This window comes from Crotalus tigris, unplaced genomic scaffold (assembly GCF_016545835.1).
Source record: "Crotalus tigris isolate CLP2741 ecotype Arizona unplaced genomic scaffold, ASM1654583v1 scf7180000017625.6296891, whole genome shotgun sequence".
Lineage (NCBI taxonomy): Eukaryota > Metazoa > Chordata > Lepidosauria > Squamata > Viperidae > Crotalus > Crotalus tigris.
Genome location: NW_024096520.1, coordinates 2,504,342 through 2,526,070, shown reverse-complemented (window position 1 = coordinate 2,526,070; position 21,729 = coordinate 2,504,342). Strand labels below are relative to the sequence as shown.

The 21,729-nt window shown below is 39.9% G+C and overlaps 1 protein-coding gene across 2 annotated transcripts in view; it reads left to right on the top strand.

Moving 5' to 3' along the window:
- Positions 1-21,729, top strand: part of CNTN3 (contactin 3) — a 166,557-nt gene that overhangs the window by 131,437 nt on the left and 13,391 nt on the right. For both annotated transcript variants that reach the window (XR_005555540.1, XM_039333617.1), the window contains exons 9-14: positions 5,602-5,729; positions 7,410-7,585; positions 15,502-15,619; positions 18,059-18,217; positions 18,304-18,453; positions 20,083-20,153. Coding sequence is in view for 1 of the 2 variants with exons in the window: in XM_039333617.1 (XP_039189551.1) it covers positions 5,602-5,729; positions 7,410-7,585; positions 15,502-15,619; positions 18,059-18,217; positions 18,304-18,453; positions 20,083-20,153 (802 nt within the window). In the remaining variant the exon portion in view is untranslated. The remainder of the gene's footprint in view (positions 1-5,601; positions 5,730-7,409; positions 7,586-15,501; positions 15,620-18,058; positions 18,218-18,303; positions 18,454-20,082; positions 20,154-21,729) is intronic.

Genomic DNA, 21,729 nt, shown 5'->3' with positions numbered 1-21,729 from the left:
GCTCTCTGGCCCTTCTAAGTGGCTATCACTGTCGGGCGTTCCTGTAGAACCTCCTAGGTCCGTCCAAGACCTATCAGGAGGCTGTCTGTCCCCTGAATCCCGTTCAGTGTCCAGGCTTGTGTGGTTTTCAGTACTGTCCCAAAACTCAGTTGTCCCCTGAGTGAAGTCGACCACCTCCCTGTGTGTTTGCCCCCTTCTGGGGACAGGGGTTGTGTTGGGCCAATTAGAAGGAGTGTGTGCCAGCTCTCTTGCAGGGTATGGATTGTTGGGATGCTCCCGGGTATACTCCCTGACTGGAGTACTGAGTGATGCGGGTGAGTAGTGATTATGCCCCCGGGGGACTCCCTGGCTGGAGTAGGCGTTGCTGCCTGGTATCTAGTTGGGCTCCTTGAATTCCTGTTTGGAGCACTCGCGGAATCTTGAGATGGGCTGTTTGTAGCTTCCCCATTGATAATGGGCATCATTCCATGCCCCTCCCTTTGCCCAAAGGGTTCCCCCTCCCCCCCTGGAAAAGACCCAGGAGTCTCAGTGGGAAGGTCCCACCTAGGGCGAAGTTGGTCAATGTGCCGACGCAGGACACGACTGTTTTCCAGGGACACCTCGTAAGACAGAGGACCTGTGACCCTGGATATAGAAGCGGGGACCCATGTATGACCAGGCCCGTAATTACGAGTCCAAACTGGGGCACCCACAAGTACTTGCCTAGGTGCCCTGGGGTGAGAGACAGAAGGAGGCAGTCTGTCCGGATGCAACCGGTCAAGCTTGGTAGTCAGTTTGCACCCCCAACGAAGTTCAGCTGGGCTTCTCCCTTTAGAAGTGGATGGTGTGGTGCGATAAGAAAGGAGGAAGTCAGCCAACCTGTGATGCCAGTCTCCGTAGGTCAGTTTCTTCAAAGCGTCCTTGGTGATGCGAGCCATGCATTCAGCCATACCGTTGGTGGACGGGTGGAAAGGTGCAGAGGTGGCATGACGAATCAGGTTAGCCTGCAAGAAAGCTTGAAATTCGGAGGAAGTGAATTGTGGGCCGTTGTCAGACACAATGACGTCTGGGAGCCCGTGTGCAGCAAAAATCCCCCTCAGTACCTGAATGGTCTTTGCAGTGGTGGTGGATGAGACAGGTACAACCTCAAGCCATTTTGAATGGCTGTCAACGAGGACCAAGAAGAATTGACCCTGAAAGGGCCCAGCGTAGTCAATGTGCACCCTAGACCATGGAGACTGTGTTTCCTCCCATCTATGTACAGGAGCTTGGGGCATTTCAGGGCGTGAGCGTTGACAAAGGTGGCATGCGTGCACCTTAGCTTCAATGTCTTTGTCTAGGCCCGGCCACCACAAATGGCTGCGCACAAGAGCCTTCATTCGTACAATGCCAGGATGACCCTCGTGGAAGGAACCTAAGACCCTAGTCCTCATTGAGGTGGGAATGACAACTCTGCTTCCCCAAAGCAGACAACCCTGAGAGGTGGACAACTCGTTCCTTTTAGATCAGAAACTCTGAAACTCAGGACCAGGACAGTGCTCAGGCCATCCAGACAAAACCCAAGAAAGGACACGTGAAAGTGTGTGATCTGTGCCTGATTCAGCAGCTACATCCCTGGCATTCAGAGGGGACTCGGGCAAGGCTTGGATAGAAAGAAGATTGATGGCTGGCGCGGGGTCAGCTTCTATTACCGGCAGGGGTAATCTACTGAGGCCATCAGCATGGCCCATTTCCTTCCCAGGCTTGTGAAGTAGGGAAAAATCATATGCAGACAAAAAGATAGACCACCTGAGCATCCTGGGGGAGATGATTTGGGGGGTTTGCTTACGTGTGGTAAACAGTCCCAGCAAAGGCTTATGGTCAGTGAAGACCGTGAAATGCCTACCATATAAAAAATCATGGAATTTTTTAATCCCAGCAACAACAGCTAAGGCCTCCCTGTCTATTTGAGCATAATTACGCTCAGCAGAAGACAATGTTCTGGAGTAATATGCAACAGGAACCTGAGTTCCATCAGACCTGAGGTGGCTCAGTACAGCTCCTACCCCATAAGGGGAAGCATCACAAGCGATGCACACAGGAAGGGATTCATTGAAATGTGCAAGTACACTGTTAGAAGTAAGTAAGGCCTTGACCTCATTGAAACTTGCCTCATGTGTTTGTGACCACTGCCACACTGCCTGTTTATCTAATAGCCTGTGAAGAGGCTCAGCTACACTAGCCTTATGTGGAAGAAAGGAATTGTAGAAATTCAGAAGGCCCAGAAAGGCCTGTAGTTCGGCCTTAGACTTTGGCCTAGGGGCATGCATAATAGCTTTTAGTTTGGATTCAGCAGGGTGAATCCCAGCAGCATCAATTTTGAACCCCAGGAAATCAGTAGAAGGCACCCCAATTTTGCATTTGTCCTTTTTAAGTTTGAGGCCTGTTTTCCTGAACCTTGACAGGACAGCCCTCAGCCTTTCAGCTAAATTGTGTATGGAGTCTCCTGAAATTAATACATCATCAAAGTAGGGGCAAACCCCTGGTATACCCCGTAGTGTGTTTTCCATTACGCTTTAGAAAATCCCAGGAGCGACATTTACTCCAAATTGTAGCCTCTTTACCTTGAAAGCCCCTCTGTGGGTCACAATGGTCTGAGCTATAGCAGCATCATCATCAACAGGCAGCTGTTGATATGCTTGAGCTAGGTCAAGCTTTGCAAAAACACGCCCCCCCTTGAGGGAGGCCAGAATATGACTGACCACAGGAACAGGATAGGCATGTTGCTGCAATGCCTTATTCAGAGTGCATTTGTAATCAGCACAGATGCGAATGTCCCCATTTGCCTTGAGAGGCGTGACAATGGGGGTCTCCCAGGGACTGGAGTCAACAGGTTCTAGAATTCCTTGTTGGATCAGTTTATCCAACTCAGTGTCAATTTTACTCTTTAAAGCAAAAGGGACCCTTCTTGCTTTAATTCTAATGGGAGTGACAGTGGGGTCTAGCTTTAATGACACAGGGGGTCCTTTGAATGTGCCCAGCTGGGGGCTGAAAACATCTGCAAATTCTTTGCAGACTTCCTGTAGGTCGAGTGTTTGTAGGCTGTTGAGCCCTGTGACGTGTATCCCCAAGGCCTCAAACCAATCGAGTCCTATGAGACTCGTTCGTTCACCCCCTACTACTAATAGGTCTAGTGGACCCTCAAAATCCTTATATTGCACGTTAAGGGTGGCCTCCCCCTTAACACACACTCTGGAGTTTTGAAAGTCTGTTAGCACAATGTCAGAAGGCCTCAACTTGGCCTGGATTCCGCTGCCGGAACAAATCTTCCTAAATGTATGCATAGAAATGATTGAAAGTGCAGACCCCATGTCCAGTTCCATAGTTAATGGAACCCCTTGTAGCTTCACCATTTTCTTAATGGGCTTGTGTGTGCCTGTCCTATAGATGCTTCTTCGCGAAGCGCAAAACCCCACCCTATTCTGGCTGGGACCCCTGGTACCTTTCAGGCGCAATTCTTCCTGAGGTTGTACCTTCTGACGGCCCAGGCACACAGCTGCAATGTGTCCTTGTTTTCCGCACGCCCTGCAGATAGCGGAGCGGAACTTGTGGCGACCTCCACAGCCGATGCACTTGGGGAGCGCTGAAGAGCTTCCTTTTTGTTTCCCTTCCTTTGTGGGTTGGAGACGGTCCACTTCCTTGTCAGGATCCTCCTCAGAGTTTCTTTGGACTTCTTCTTGGTGCACGGATGCAGCATCTGGACTGTTTCTGATCGGCCGCATGTTCTTGATGGCGCCGCCCGCTGCTTCTTCTGCGGTGACCTCTCTCAAGGCATCTTGGAAAGACAAGTCCTCCTTGGCAAAAAGTCTCTGTTGTAACTCTCTATGCCTTAGTCCGCATACAAATCTGTCCCTCAGTCGTTCTTCGAGGTCCTTGATTGTTTGGCGGCCTTCCTCAATGCGGTGATGTACTCCTTGGCCGATTCTCCGGGTCGTTGATCTCTCTGCTCGAAGGTGTGGCGCCACGCGATGATGGACATCTTGGGCTGGAAGTGCTCCTTCAGTAGCTCTTTTAGATCTGCGTAGCTGACAGAATCTAGAGGAACAGGTGCTGCAAGGTTCTCAGCGATTTCGAATGCGTCTTGACCGCAAACGCACAGCAGGGTGGCAGCCTTTAAACTATCCTCCCTTACTTGGCTCACCTTGAGGTAGTTTTCCACCCTGGCTACGTAGGACTCCCACCTCTCTGGATGTGAGACGTCGAATTCCGAAAGCCTTCCAATCTTTGCCATTTTTGTAGAAGGAAGGGTCTATCAGCCAGCCTACCCCCGAATGCATGCTGGATTGGCGGGTAGCTGCCGAGTCAACGCCGTTCCTGCCGCTCAGGACTCACTCGGGTAAGCTTACACCTTTTCTTCTTCGATGTAAGGCAATCCCATCCTCATCGCCAGTGTTGCTTCCTTCGCGAAATGGCAAGACACGAGAAGCAGTTGTAGTTCTCAGGAACTCTTTATTCTTAGTTCAGCTTTATAGTTAGAAGACACCGGCAACGCCCAAAACTCCTGGCCTCTTATATAGGCCATCCCCGGGTCAATCTGCAACTTTTGGCGCGCCAGTACTTGCGCATGCGCACAAGTACTGGCGACAGCCTGTCTGGTCCCGGGCAACTTGCACCTGCCCGGGACCGTTTGCAATGCCCCAAGCCTGCTTGCACAGGCTCAGGACATAACAATACTAATGATATTTTTCAACTTCTTTGGTATGTTGCTTTTGTTTGAATCATGATGATAAGAATATGAATGGGGAAATAGGGTAGTTCAGCTAAGTCAGTTTATCCTTCTGGCATAGAAACAGAACTACAACACATGAGAAGTGCAGTCTTTATTCTTCAGACAATTCCTGCTTTCATATGTTTAATGATGCTTATGCTATCTAATTCTTAGTAGTGCTTATACTGCATGCAAAAGATAAAAGGAACAGCTTGTAAACTATGGGAAAAGTGGTTACATATTAGGGTTGATTCTCCAAAACACCTCTCTGAGGCTGCTCCATGGAGGCACAGTGCAGCTACAATTACTCTGAAATTCAGGACAGCTTCTTTGAATCTTATAAGAATCTGTTTCTGTTTAAGTTAATTTCAGCTGCACAGTATCATAGACGGCTCTTGTTAAAACACTCCAAACAGGAAAGAAAAATACCCAATATGATCATTTGTACCTTCTCCCTTTGCCCTTCTCACAGCTTGAGAAAAGATTGCAGATAAAAAAATCTTACTGGTTTCTTTGGAGGAAGAACATGGATTCTAATCACATTGGGAAATAGCCTGTAATCCTCCATTCCATATTGCTTTCTGAAAAGGGCATCACCCATAATAAAATAGGTAGTTGCATATTTTCCGAAGGCCTGCTTTCATCCACAGACTCACTGAAGTGTGGAAATTTAGAGGGAACATTCCAAACAAATAACTTTATTATGTAATGAATACAGTATGGAACATACTCTGTCATCTCATGTACAGAGATATATTAGAATTGTTAGAAGAACTATTTGTAAATATTTTAATTGTTTAAACTCTTAAATTGTAGAAACACATAAATCTCCCAAAATATAATCTTATTTTTTCTACATTTTTTTTTATTTTTAGAATATCATTCTTAAAAGATGGAAGCTTCCAAATAACTAATGTGAGTAAATCAGATGCTGGAAGCTATACCTGCCTGGCAGAAAACAAGTTTGGAAAAGCTAGCAGCTCAACTGCCTTATTAGTAACAGGTAATTAGACAGCTAATAGTCTCTCACTTGAAAATTATATGAATTGAGTAATGTGTGAAAGAGATGTTTTGATTTTGAATTTTCATCTTAGATTAAAATAACATAGTGTACATAACTCAAATGAAATATATAATTTGAGATCTTTTTAAATTGCTGTTAATGTCACACTATACATTTTTTCAGAGGTTCTGAACTGCCAGTGCAGATGGCATGGAATAGTCATAAAGCCTCTGGAAACATCTATTAAAAGCAGGAAGGCATGAGAGGTTGATATGCCATCAAATGTTAATATTCTGAGAGGTAATCATGGATCTCCCCTCCAGAATCTGAAAAAAATGAAATGGAAAAAACAGAGAATGATCTTTTATTTATAACTATGAAATGTTCCAGTAAAGGTTCAAAAGACAGGATTTTCCTGATCTATCAGTCAACAGAGAATAGTAGTCAATATCATAGCAATTTTAGCAAAAAGAAGATGCTGTACACAATTAGAAGATAAAGTGCAGTAGGAGATAGCAAGGAAAATCATTCACAGAACCTTTTCCATTTACTGAAGAAAATGAAATACAATTTTGTTTGCAAATAAAAGAGGAAACCTGCTGGTGGACACACTCAGACGACACAGAAAAGCCCACTCTTTTTTTAAATATATAGTATATCACATACACATAGAAAATTGATTTCCCAACTGTGCCCACCATTTTGAATCAATGCTTGTCACTACAAACACCTCTGAAAGAAATACTTGCAGTTTGGGTCATTCTTTTTGAAAATCCAGTTTTTTTGTAATTTGTATAGTAGAATAATACATCAATAATGTTTTTTTTTTAAAAAAATCAAAATAACTTGTTTTAGTCTTCTTCTACATTAATGGCAACCTGCAGCTCGCAAGTTTCATGCACTCTCAAATTCTTTTTGTAGTGCCCGTAGTATGCCTAAAGGAGCAAGGAACAATTTTATCCAATAAAATTATTATCCTCTCCTTCCTGTTTGGCCATTTTCCCCATGGAGTTTGAGGGACAAAATGAATGGACTCAAACAATTTTGCTTACATCTCATATTAAACTTACCCCCATCAAAAAAAAATTACAAAAAGGAGGAAATATATTGTATCTTCCTTACATCATATGGTTCCAGGTGGCAAAGAAATGCCATAATAATCATGTTGCAATATTTATCATATTGTGAGAGAGGCTTGAGTTTGTGTATCGGTTTAAGCATTTCTTTATTTTTACTATGATTTACTGGATGTTCTACACTTTGTGGTAACCCAAAAGCAAATTTTTACAAAGTATGATTGTTTCAGTAACAGTGCTATGTAACACAAAACCAACCATTCAGTAGCAAACATACAAAAAGACCCACTGAATCTTTCTACATAATTCCCACTAAAGTATTACCGAACACATTATCAAACTGTATCTAATTTGCATTTTTTAAAAAAAATCTGGAAATTTTTAAGTTCAGTTTTTCAAATACAGCATGATTACATCATTATGACATTATTTTGTTGTTACTATTCTTGGAAAATAGACAGAGTTTGGAAAACCTAATAGAGAGCTTAGAATTGACTCAGGGTTTTTTTCTTGTATTCTTAAATGGAATAGATTATTTTAAAAAGCATTCAAATGTTAACACATTAGCACATTAGCTAGAACTGACTCTGTATGTTCTTTGCAGAACCAACCCGGATAACATTGGCACCATCAAATATGGATGTGACTGTAGGGGAAAGTATAATTTTACCCTGCCAGGTTCAACATGACCCACTCCTGGATATAAGTTTCACATGGTATTTTAATAGTGCATTGACTGACTTCAGAAAAGATGCATCCCATTTTGAGAGAGTGGGTGGGGTAAGTTATAATATAATTATGTAATTTTGCTTTATTATTAGACATGGAATCATGTTGAAAAAGCAAAAAACCCATAATTCTATTCCTGATTAAATTGTATTCTGTTGTCTATAGCAGTAGTACTAGCACGTAGATTATACAGTGCTTTATAGCACTCTCTGAGCAATTTACACTGTCAGCATATTGCCCCCACAATTTTACCGACCTCAGAAGGATGAAAGGTTGAGTAAACCATGCGCCCATCAGGATCGAACTCCCAGCTGTGAGCAGAGTTTGCCTGCAATACTGCATTCTAATTATGTACCATCTGGTCTCCTATCACTAGCATATAGCTTTATAAATGTAATTTGTAGTTAAATAAATTATGATAGCATGAAACTTATCAGTTACCACCATAACTGAGCCCAAAATTTCTGTTGCTAAACAAGACAGTTTTTAAGTGAGTTTTGCCCTCGTTTATGACTTTCTTGTCATAGTTAAGTAAAACACTGCAGTTGTTAAATTAGCAACATGGTTGTTAAGTGAATCTGGCTTCCCCATTGACTTGGCTTGTCAGAAGGTTGCAAAAGGTAATCACGTGATCCCAAGATACTGCAACCATTCTAAAGCAGCCAAATTTTGACCACATGACCACGGGAATGCTGCAACAGTCGTAAGTGTGAAAACAGTCATAAGTCACTTTTTTTTCAGTGCCATTTAAATGCTCACTACAAGAATGGTTGTAAGTTAAAGACTACCGTATTCTGGATAGTTTGATAGTGGTTCTTGAAGTTTTGCTCAATGTGGACACAGGCTATTTTGGTTACAGCCCCAAATAACTTTCCAAAGAGTTTGATGATTGATGTTCCATTTTCAAGTAGGCAAAGTTTTGTATTTTCACAACCCCGTTAGTTCTTTAGTTATGGCCTCTAGTTCCTTTGTTTCAACTTAAGTAATTTTTATTTCCATGACGTTTTTTAAATTGTCTTGTGAGTTTTTAAAGTTTGCTTCTTTAAAGTATCATTATTATTTCTTGTTTGTTCAGATTTTGGTGGTAAAAGTCGTAGAAATGATGGGTTAGTCATAGGTTCCTGTAAAAATTCAGATTATGCTGGGTAACTACCAAGATTTCCTGAATTATTAATGTTGCAATTATGATTTGAGAATGCTAATATCAGCTGAAATTGTGCAGATATTGGTAATATAATGCTTTACTACTTTAATTCTATCCAGCCTGTTGACAATTTGTGTTCTATGGGCCAGCAAACTGCTTATCAGGAAAGGTGTCCTTCCTGTCACTATAAACTATCCACAGTAGCAGAGATCTAATTTTGCTAGCTGAAACTGAATAAAATCTTTCACTGCCCAAACTATATGAAACATTGACGGTTTCAGAACTTTCTTTCTTTGTTTTTTCTTTGTTTTCATAGCATCCAAGACTGATTTACATGGATTGTACTGATTTTAGTAATATGGTGAATTATTAGTATAGGTAGTCGTTGCATGATGACCAATGGTTTAATAACCATTCAAAGTGACAACAGTGCTGGAAAAAACTGACTTATGACTAGTCCTCACAGTTACAATTTTCTCAGCATCCCTATAGTGATTTGAATACAGATGATTGGCAACCAGCTTAAACATACAGTGGTTGCAGCATTCTGCAGTCACATGATCACCAATTGTGACCTTCCCAGCTCTCCAAGCAAAGCCAATAGTGAAGCAGGGAAGAGATCACAAGTTGTGATCATGTGATATCTCACTTAATGAGTGCAGTGATTCACTTAACAATTGTGATTAAAAAAATGGGGGGGGGAATGGAAAATCAAATGCAGACATGTGGTATCTCATTTCACAACTGCACAAATTTTCTGATTCCTATTCTTGTCATAAGTCGAGGACCATATATATTACAATTCATCATGCTATGTGTTGCATTTTACTATAATTATATATGGTATGGATTTATATATGTATGGATTTTTCTATTTGCATCAAAGAAGTAGTCAGGCTTTTATTTAAAGTAAAATTATTCTCTTTGATAGTCCCACTACTTAGTTTACAGTCTGAATATTTATAACAAGATTAATTTTACTGAAGAGGTCACTGAAAGAGACACTAAATATGGCTGACGATATTTTATATTGAAGATATAACTTAAGATTTAAACCATTCAAACTGAATAATGTATGTTTTCTGGCCACAAACAGTATGAATATATGGAGTAAAATTAAACTGGACATAAAAAAAATAGGATTCATTTTAGCGTCTGTCTTAAAAATATAGCGGAACATGAAATATGATTGCAAATTGGAAAACACTTCTCTAAAATGAAATCGATAACTCAAACAACCTGGGAAAATATTTTCATGTGCATTATGAAAAGAGGAAAGTGGTATCACTTATATTCCATCCCTAATATATGATGCAAGGTGTTAAGGAGTCTTAAAACACAAATACAGGAAGTCCTTGACTTATGACTCTAACCCTAACAATCATTCCTAATTTGAATTGATCCAGTTCAATATTACTTATATTTATGTTGCAGTTTATTTTTTCCAATAATCTCCATTTTCAAAAAGCAAAATTTGATTTCTTCCAACTGTCACTAGCAAACTACATGCATAAATATAATTGCATTTTAGATATTAATTGCTCTAAGCATTACTACCAGAGAATACCATCTTCTTTCAGGTTATGATTATATTTCCTGCAAGAATTCTGTAGCAGAATATTCTACCTTTCAATCAAAGCTCCCTTTCTTGTTTTAAAAGTAAAGGGTTACGTGGTAGCATGAAGTACCTCAATGCTTGGCATGGAAATCAAAAGGAAAAAAAGTTGAGGCAGCATGGCAATTGTTATTTTGGTTATGATTCTGATTTCGGATTTAAACTCAACTTTTTATTAATTGCTGTTTATCAAGATAATATGAACTGCTGTCCCAGAGTGCACCTGGAATTACAAAAGAATATATATTCTTTAAACGGCAAGGGATTAAAATGTGATGAGATAATTCCTTCTTTTAAAATATGTAGACATACCAACCTTAATAATGCTAACATTAATTTTGGTTTAAAACTCAATAGTTTAATGCCAAATTATACTACAGTACATATTCAAGATTAAGTCCTGGAGCTATGATAGAGATGGAGCCTGTTTTCTACTTGCACAAAATCCTAAATTCAATTCAAAATAAACTGGTATCTCCAGTTTAAGTTAATCTTAGATGCTAAAATGCAGAGCACTAACATGAATGATAAAAGTACCAGAAACTTCTAATAAAATTAAAGTTCTTAGAAAAGGGGCGACATTTGGCCTCTTTTATGATAATAATAATAAGTGTGATGGTCACAATATAATAATAACATAATCAGGTGGCAGACATTGTTGAAAACAAATGAAGAAGCATTTCCTGGGGTAACAAAGGAGCCATTTCCTTATAACTGAAATCTATTTTCATTAACTAGGAACTAAATCTGGTCAACGTAAATCATAGATATTTGAGTATCTTTTTTTTTCTCCTTAGAACCTTGACAGATTGATCAATAGCTTTAATGATCCTTAGTGCAATAAAGGTGGGTTTATGGTTGGTCACTTTGCTGATAAGGTCAGAAGAAAAGAACTGAAATAAAATGTTATCTGCACTGGGAATCCAAATACTCAGAAAAGGCAGTGAGAAACTGTTTCTATATTGTTGTCAAGAAAACATTATGGATATAGCTGAAACAATTAAACAAGTTGGATACCAAATGTTGGTACTCAGGTCAGAAGGTAATAATGTCAATAATGATGGCAATGGGGGAAGGGAAGGGAAGGGAGAAGGGAAAGTGAGGGAGGGAGAGGGAGAAACTGAAGCTGACAAAGCAAAAATTAACAGGAATTGAATGTGTTAAATCAGATTGTTACTATTAAGGATATGGGACCTTGTTAAGGTATGGAACAGCAGACATAAAATTGACATTGCTAAGCTCATAAGTAACAGAGTTATATCCACTTAAATTGGTGGCTAATTCATTGAGAAACAGAGTTATACAATTGTATGCTATGATTATAGATGTAGTGGTTTAAGGCTGAATAATTCTGTGACAGATTGCAGGAGGTAATCTAGAAGGGTAATACATCTACCACTCACTACTAATTGCTTATTACAATAAAAAGTTGGGAAAAGATTGATCTCTAATTATAGGACAATTTCAATCATATACTGTAAATATAAAGATGGGAGTATAATAATCTTGAGTTTTACAAACACAATTATTTATTGGCTACTAATACTGGCTTAAATGAATATGAAGGCACACTCTACACCTAAAGATCACAGAAAGGATAATAGTGGAATTAAATTAATTGCATGTTAAAATATAGAAGATAGAAAACTTCAAGTCAGCCAAGATATACTTCCATGTGTGGATTATAAACAAACTATGAATTATTGGGGTCAAATGTATTGGTTTAAATGACAGAAAAAGATGTGCCATCAAGATTTGATTTTGAGGACATGGTAAACCTCCACTTAAGTATGAGTCAGCAGTGTGGTGCAGTTGCCAAAAAAAGCCCCCTACCCAATTCTAGGCTGCATCAACAGAAGAATACCATAAAGATCACATAAAGTGATGATATGACTCTATACTGCACTCGTGAAGCCATATTTGGAATACTGCATCCAATTCTGGTCAACAGAATACAAAAAATATGCTGAGGCCCTAGAAACAGTGCAAAGGAAAGCAACAAAGATTATAAGGGGTCTGGAGGCCAAATCATACAATGAGTGCTATGTTTAGTCTAATGAAGAGAAAGATTAGGGGAGACCTGACAGAAATCTTCCAATACCTGAAGGGTTGTCACAGGGAAGAGGGGATCAATTTATTCTCCATAGCACCTGAGGACAGGACAAGAAATATTAAGTGGAAGATAAAGAGAGATCCATTCTGGAAATAAAAAGGAACTTCCTGCCAGTGAGAACAGTTAGTCAGTGGAACAGCTTGTCTGCTGAAGTCATGGGTACTCCATCACTGGAGGTTTTTAAGAAAATATCAGACAACCATTTCTCCAGGATGGTATAAGGACTCCTGCCTTGAGCAAGGGTTGGATTAGAACAGGCATGTCAAACACAAGGCCCGGGGGCCGAATGTGGCCCGTGAAGTGGTTTCATGTGGCCTGCGAAGCCATCCTGGAAACAGTGAGGGAACGGCCCCTGCTGCCTTGGCCCTGGCCCAGGCCGGCCGGGAGCCAATGTACAATTTTGTGGTGGCCATCTCTTCTGAAACTTATTCAGTTTTAGCTCTACAAGGCCGTCTGGAAACAGTGAGGAACTAGCCTCTGCCACGTTGGCCCCGCCCCCTGCGTACATGCTGGGGAGGTGTCACCCTTTGTGAGGAATGAAGAAATGCACCATCGCCTGGAAATAGCCAGCAAATGGCCCTCGCCTACTTCACATATCCAGCTTGGTGGGCTCCGGTGGAGGGTTTCAGCAGGCAGTGGGGCGCTCTCCTCACAGCACCAAGAGGCTGAGCTGGGCAGCGCAAATCCCAAAAGAAACATGAAGCCGCACAGCTCCCAGCCTGCCCAGTTTCAGCAGGCAGCGGGGTGCTTTCCTCACAGTGCTAAGAGCTGAGCCAGGTGGCATGAATCTGATGAGAAGTGCAATTCTGCCTAGCCCCCAGCCTGCCCGGTTTCAGCAGGCAGCAAGATGCAAAGTTGGCGAGCTTCGCACCGCCCGGCTCAACCACTTGGCGCTGTGAGGAGAGTGCCCCTCTGCCTGCCGAAACCAGGCAGGCTAAGGGTTGGGTGGCATCGTGCTTCTTTTTGGATTTGCACCACCCAGTTCAGCCTCTTGGCGCCGCGTGGAAAGCGCCCCAAAACCGGGCAGGCTGGGGGCTGGACAGCATTGCGCAGATAACGTTGACTCTCACACTGCTCATCAAGCCAGATATGTGAAGTAGGTGCCCATCAAGCCAGATATGTGAAGTAGATGAGGGCCATGTGCTGGCCACTTCCAGGCAATGGTGCATTTCTTCAAAGGATGACACCTCCCCAGCTGCATTTCTTGCCTGTTTTTCTTCTTCCTTCATCTCAAATATTTTCCCACCACTCTGTACTTAGGAAGGAAGGAAGGAAAGAAGGAGAGGGAGGGTCTGAGGGAAGTCCTGCTTTAGTCATGCCCTGCTGCCCTTTCACCATCTTCTTGCCCCCTCCTCCTGGCCTATCCTCGGGGTCTCCCATCCTATTGCTAAGGAAGCTTTGGATACAAAGCCGGGTCTCCTCCCATGGAGAGGGAATAGGCCTCCCTCTGATTTTGCCCTCATACCCATCATGAGCAACCTGGGTAAGGAGAGAAAGCACAGCAGCAGCAGCCTTGAGGAGGTGGTAAGTGCAGCTGGGTGCCCCCTTGGGGAAGAAGGGCTGGGCTTGGTGCCACAGGTGCTTGAGGACCAGGCTGGGTGTTTGACCTCTGCTGCCAGGGCTCCGGGCAGCCATATCACCATCCAGCCCCCCCACATGGCCTGAGAGGAACAGTAAGGCCCCTCCAGTGGACCATGCCTTGGCACTTGCCCTGGTCCCACCCCTTTCTGCCAGAGACCCCCAGATCTGTCCCACTCCTGCTTAGGCCCCCACAGGCATCCTTGATGCAAATGATGTAGAGCTGGCCACACCCACTCCATCCATGCCCAGGCTGCACCCACCCTGGCCACACACACACACACACACACACACACGGGCAATGCTGATGTGGCCCTCAATGAAATTGAGTTTGATACCCCTGGATTAGAAGACCTCCAAGGTTTCTTCAGCCCTGTGATTCTATGACATACAGTTAAATCATAAGATCATAGCAAGGAATAGATTTAGTTGATTTAACGTGTGAAGGAGACCTGAGAAACAATGGGAAGAAATGAGAGATATTGTAAAAAAAAAGGGGGGGGGGAGAAAAATCCCAAATTTTCAGAGAAAAAAAGATCTAAGACAGTTTTGAAATAACCTGTCATAATATCCAGGGAAAGAGAGGATATGCATCACAAAAACAGTAAAACAACCAAACAAGCTTTGAAAGATCAAAAATAGACTTAGAGGTGTACCTAGCATAAAATCTTATACAGATTTAATAGATCATGCAAAAATAAAGTATGAATAGTAATTAGAGATAAAAAAAATTAATAGGACTCATGTAGTTAGCATGTTTTTACTTATCTTGGCTTGCCTCTACTTTTCTTAGTTGTTTTGCTTTGATGCAATTCCCCTCTGGGGAGAAGATCAAAGCAAAATAGGAATTGAAGGTACTTGCCTTTCCTTCATAACTATCCTTCTATGGTTTTATTTAGCAATGGATACATCCTTTCCCTTTTCTTTCTTTTATTACTGATACAGTGGGGAAGACTTTTTGATTGGGTTTAGTTTCAGTGCTTTAGTCTTCTTTCTGCAGATGTTAGTTAGTTTGCTGGTATAACTTCCATTCCCTAAACACACATCTCCTGTTGTTCTTAATTCAATTGAAAGTTACCAGAACATCCACAGCAACTTCCTAAGGTGTCTCCTCCACTTTTTCTCTCATTAGAAAGAGAAGTATCCAATTAGCTTTATCTTGTTTTCAAACATTTTGACCTGGGTATTTCTTTCCACACAAACCTGGCTGGTGATTCTCTAAAACTGTTGAAATGAGCTTTCTCAATCTAAGGGGCAAGTATGACTGTGCTCAATTTCTCCAATTCTTTCCCAGAAAACATCACAGATGCCAAGAAAAGATACAACGAAACAGCTTTTTATCTTTCGATTCAGAAGTACTACACTCGCATGTTGCTTATCACTGCACTGTGTTACTTTCAGGCTGAGGGCTCAGCTTCTACTCCACTGTCTCTTTATCTGAGGAAAAAATGCTTTAAAACTGATCAATTATATTGTAATCAAAGCTAATTGTTACCATTTTTTATTCCTCTCAACAGAGTGCATCTGGAGACTTAATGATTAGAAATATTCAGCTGAAACACAGTGGAAAATATGTGTGCACAGTGAAGACTGAAGTGGATAGTGTATCATCTGCAGCAGATCTTATAGTACGAGGTATCTTTTTTTAAGGAATACCATTTGGAGGTATTATATCTAATTTCCTCAAGTAGAACATGAGAATGAATCTCTTTTAACCACAGTATATGTTACAAACATACACCACTTTGTATGTATTTGTGCAAATGAAGGCAAGCAATGACAGCATAGTAACTTGTTTTAGTGGAAATGACATTTCATTTTATTTGTATCCCGCCTTTATTATTTTTACAAATAACTCCAGGTGAACACATCCAACACTTCTTCCTCCTCCTTTTCCCCCACAACAACAACAACCTGGTAGGTGAGGTGAGCTGAGAGAGAGAGTGACTTGCCCAAAGTAATCTAGCTGGTTTTTATGCCTAAGGCAGGACTTGAACTCACAGTCTCCTGCATTCTAGCCTGGTGCCTTAATCACTAGACCAAACTGGCTCTCTGACCAGTTCTCCTTAAGAATGAACTAAATACATTAATGAATTCTAAAAATAGAAAATAATTTAATTACAGGGGCTCAAAACTATGTATTTTAAGTATTTTTCTACAGCTGAAGCAACACTTTTGGTTCTATAAGACCAAAGGTCTCGCTATTAAAAATTTGCCTTAATGAACTGTACTTCCAAACATTCAGTGTTCACAGTGTCCATATTCATTCCACTGTTCCCAGCTATCTAAATAATACTCAGGGACATTCTTTGATAGGTAGGGAAAATTTAATTAAATACAAGATTGGTGAATAGTATGTTCGCTAGCTGGTACATTAGCATTTTATACTCGTGCAACTCCATCATTGGTTACCATATAATACCTTCCATTCAGCATTATTTTGTATGATTTGGTACTGCTTATATTTCTTAATATAATTGTCCCAAACCACAAGAGCATTTGTGATAATTAAAATGACTATTGCATTTATTAATACCACTGCCATCTTCAGAAATGACCTGTATGAAAAGTCAGTCATCTTTACATTTGATTCACCTTGCTTTCTTACAGAAACAGTGCTTATTGTTTAGGTAAGAATAGTATTTTCCCGATCAAACTACCTGCATGTGTGAAATAATTTTGCAAGCTGCCTTATTTAGACATAAGTATTCAGAACAGAGCAGTGGTTTGAAGTATAATCTCCATGTCCAACCTGAAGCTGATAATGCCAATATAATTATAATTTGTAGTCTGTTTTCCAGTATAGGCAATAAAATATTTTTAAAGTTTCCAAATACAAATATAAAACCAATCCTTCTCTGTTTATAATGAACTAAGAACATAACAACAACAACAACAATAATAGTAATAATAATAATGTTGGAAGATACCTTGGAGGTCATCTAGTCCAACCCCCTGTTCAGGCAGGAAACCCTATACCATTTCAGACAAATGGCTGTTCAGACTCTTCTTAAAAACTTCCAGTGCTGGAGTATTCACAGCTTCTGGACACAGGTTGTTTCACTGATTAATTGTTCTAACTATCAAGAAATTTTTCCTTAGTTCTAGGTTGCTTCTCTCCTTGATTAGTTTCCATCCGTTGCTTCTTGTCCTGCCTTCAGGTGCTTTCGAGAATAGCTGGACTCCCTCTTCTTTGTGGCAGCCCCTGAGATATTGGAACACTGCTATCATGTCACTCCTCGTCCTTCTCTTCATTAGACTAGACATGCCCAAATTCCAGCAACCATTCCTTATATGTTTTAGCCTCCAGTCCCCTGATCATCTCTGTTGCTCTTTTCTGTACTCTTTCTAGAGTTCAACATATTTATTTATTTATTTATTTATTATTTTTAACGAACAAGACAAAATAGAACAAAGCAAAACATAACACACATACACACAATATATACTCCTCCTATATACTCAACATCTTTTTTACATGACTTGGAGAATGTGTTAAATTTGACCTTTCCAACCATAGAAAATTATTTTTTTTCAATGGGGCTTTAATTTACTGGGCTCTGCTCTGCCCTGATCCAAGAAACCTCCTCCAGCTGGCTCAGCAATTCTGGGGGTTGAAGTTCAGGAGTCATAAAAGAGCCAAGGTTTTCTACCCCTTCCTAGAAGGAAAGTCAAATCCCTAGTGCTGCAGTGCTGTCCCTGGTGCTGACATTGTGTTAAACTTCACAACAAAACTACTTTAGATAACAGCTTGTCAGATTGACAGATTCAGGACAGGATATTAAAGACTAGATTAAAAGACACAATTTAAAGGTAGAGAAATCTGAATAAAGATCTCAAAAAGAATGCATAATCTATTGTCTTTTATTGATTTCCTGTTTTAGAGCTTCCTTTTATTACCATAAAATAACAAAACAATGGTTTGGTGAATGTACAAAAATCTCTTTTATTGCTCTATAAATTGGCTTATTCTTTTGCAGTGATGCAAGAATAAAAATCATTTGTTATTATGTTTTAGTGATTTTTAACTTAAAAGATCACAACCTACTTTAAAATGTGTTCTTGCTGCATTAGGTTCACCTGGACCTCCAGAGCATGTAAAAGTGGATGAAATAACAGCTACAACCGCTCACATTTCTTGGTATGAGGGCTTAGATAATCACAGTCCAATCACAGGCTACACTGTTCAGGCCAGGACACCATTTTCAGTGGGTTGGCAAAGAGCCAGAACAGGTAAAGTTTATAGCTATCTTTAGATATTTTATAATAATTGAAAAAAATGAGAAATTTGTAATTTCTTCCAAAATGTTTTACGACAGTTCCTGATGCCATCGATGGGAGAACATTCATGGCTACTGCAGTAGATTTAAACCCTTGGGTTGAATATGAATTTCGTGTAGTTGCCAACAACAAAATTGGAGGTGGAGAACCTAGTTTACCCTCAGAAAAAGTAAGAACTGAAGAGGCAGGTTAGTGGGTCTCTTTGTTTGCTTGTTTTATTGGATAATTTCAGCATAGCAAAGTGGTTTTTATTGTTTACAACTCTTGTAATATATTTTCCCACCTCGCTACCCAATCTGTCTCAAGTATTGGGAGGATGTGTCAAATCAAATTGTTAATATTTTGACAGTGTATGAAAGGACAAGTATGCAAAATTATATTAATTTAAACAATCAAAAAAGAAGATTGATAATGCAGTGTTGCTATGCTACTGTGATTGTGAAATCAGAATCACCTGTCCTTTAAATTAAAAAAATCTTTCCATAAGACAATATATTTAGCACAGCTTTCTGCTGGCAAAGTTAATGCATTGTTTTTGGCACCAATAAGCACCTTTAGATGAGGTTTAACAAGTGGGTGTTTCTTGCTGTATCCCCTTATTATAAAATAAGGGTAAACTAATTTGAGTCAGCAAGGGATGGAGATTACTAGAGCAGGACACTAAGTAATCTTGTTTGATGTTTAGTTCTGGAATATTATAAGTGGAGGAAAAACTTACATGGGAATAATAAAAATTATTCTATATCGCAGTTCTTTTGCTAAAGTTTGGAAAAATGAAATTAAATGTAGATACAAGATCTAGATGTAGATACAAGAGTTTAGCTCACAATAGTTAAAAAAAACCATTTTGCGATTTTTAAGGTGTAAAGAACTATAGTAAGTTTGTGTGATTATTGAACAGAAGTGTTATACAGGAATTTATTGCATAAAAATAAGATTTTTTCTTAGAATTTCTAATATTAATACTGCCAGGGCCTATATAGCTTGTGTGTCTTACACCATCTGTTTTATCATATATGTACATACATATATTCTCTCTTTTTTTCAGGATAGCATAATATAGGTAGTCCTTGACTTACAACCTCAATTGGAACCAGATATGTCATTATGGTCATAAGTCGAGACACTCACATAACCAGTATTTATTTTGTAAACAACATTTACAACATTTTTTGCAGCAGTCATTAAGTGCATATGGGATCGTTAAGTGAAAGCCACAGTTGTAAATGCAAGCACATTCTTCCAAATGTGCACTTTTTGTTGGAAACTGGCAAAAAAGTCAGCAAATTGCACAGTCACATGACCATAGAATACTGTAACCAGTCATAAAGGCAAGGCAGTTCCCAAGTTCTTGAAATGCTGACTGTATTTCAGAGGATGCTTGTATGGCATGATTTTTGACAGAAATTCTTTACAAACTGTAAAGCACACCTACCAGGCCCATCATAATTTTGAATGGTCAGTAAGTGGCTGGTCATATGTCAAGCATTACTGTACTCCCAATGCATGAGTTTTTCCAACTGCTTCATGTAGATGTTAAATAAAGGGGAGAAACTAAGCCTCATGAGTCCCCACAATTAATGTCTACTACATTGATATGTCCTTCTCTATAACCACCCAGCAAAATGAGCCACTAAGGAAGTACTAGAAAAAGTGTTTCTAATCTCCAACTCCTGAAAGGGGGGGGGGAAATACCATTATGATACTGAATGTTGCTCAAAGGTTCAGAAGCAGTTAATTGCCCTCCTGCTCCACCCCAGTCCTTAACAAGGTTATCAGCACATGACAACATGTAATGGTGGGTTTCTTCTTCACAGTTCCAGAAGTACCACCATCTGAAGTAAGTGGAGGTGGAGGCAGCAGGTCTGAATTGGTGATAACATGGGATGTAAGTCCTTCTCCTCCTTCCTCTCCCCCTCCCCCTCCCCTTCCCCCCCTCCTCCTGTAATTCATAATTAACTAAAATGTATTCCTACATACCAGAATATCTAACTGTGAATGTGAATAACTAACAAATACATATCATATCATGGGCTTGTTATGTACATATTCTGTTTCTTTTTTTTCTAATTTGATATTTTAGTGTGGTACAATTTTTCATACATTTATTTACACAGTTAATGCAACATTCCATAATATTATCCATGGTTTTTCATACTTGTTTAGCAGTACCAAGTGGAGAATCCTGGGTCTATTTTCCTTAGCTCCACTGATCATAGACAGCTATCCAAACAGACACACAGAAGAGTCTTTAAGTTGTTTCACTAACACCACAATCTTATACAGAGAAAGGAAGAAAAGGGGTACTTAATGGGAAAACCTCATGTGGGAATGCCCTCCATTAAACTGAATGACTAATTCATATAGCCATATTTTGAATTATATTCCACCTTCCTGACATATGAATAACTCCATAGCCTTCTTACAGATAAAGCTTATTGTAATGCCACTCTAATTAGGTTTCAATTCTATTTCACTAGTTACAATCTTTATGTTATGCTCCTTTTTTGATTTCTACCTTTTTAATATTTTTCCATCTTCTTTTTTGTAATTACAGTTATTTCATTTCTTTTTATATCCAACAGGGTGTTATGTCTTTAAAATGATTTTATAAGGTTTCTTGAGAATGAAGTAGATGTTGTTCATTCTTCCTTTTACTCATTTTACCAACTCTTCCTTTTAAGACATATAACTTTGTTACATAGCAGTAAATTAAATATCTATTTGGTTTAATATTAGTCTGTTGTCTTACTATTTCATGTAAAGAAAGGTCTAATCTGCTTTATATTCTGTATAGACTCAGTTAACTACAGGTACTTAATAAGTCGTTGACAGTGTTCACTACATACGTTTATGCAGTATATCTTGTAGTTGTATTTTAACCTTCATTGAAAAGGCATAAGATAATGTCATGCCACATTTAATTTCAGGTTTTAATCAATAAACAACAAGGTGAAGAGTCAGCCTGAAGTCAAGCACTTGTTTAACTAACTTGATATATATTTTGTCATCAAAAGGATAGATTTAAAAAATTCTGACAGATTTGAAGGCATTGTAGAACAAACAGAGCATAGTCTTCAAAGCTTTAGCTAAAATAACTTGGAAAACAGTAAGTCCCTCAAAACTATCTGTATGAAATTCCATGGGCTTCAAGGTCCTATGTGCCATTCTTTCAGCTTTATTTAATATAGTGTCTTAGCAGTAAGAGCCACTTAAATATCCTAGGGGCTATTGCCAAATAAGTAAGCTTATGTGTAGGGCCAGGCTATTTGCGAGACCGCCTACTACCTTATAGTTCCCTTCGTCCGGTTAGATCCCACAGGCTGGGCCTCCTTCAGGTCCCGTCAGCCAAGCAGTGCCATTTGGCGGGGCCGCGAAGGAGGGCTTTCTCTGTGATGGCGCCCACGTTTTGGAACCAGCTCCCCTCGGAGATTAGGACCGCTCCCACCCTGGTGGTTTTCCGT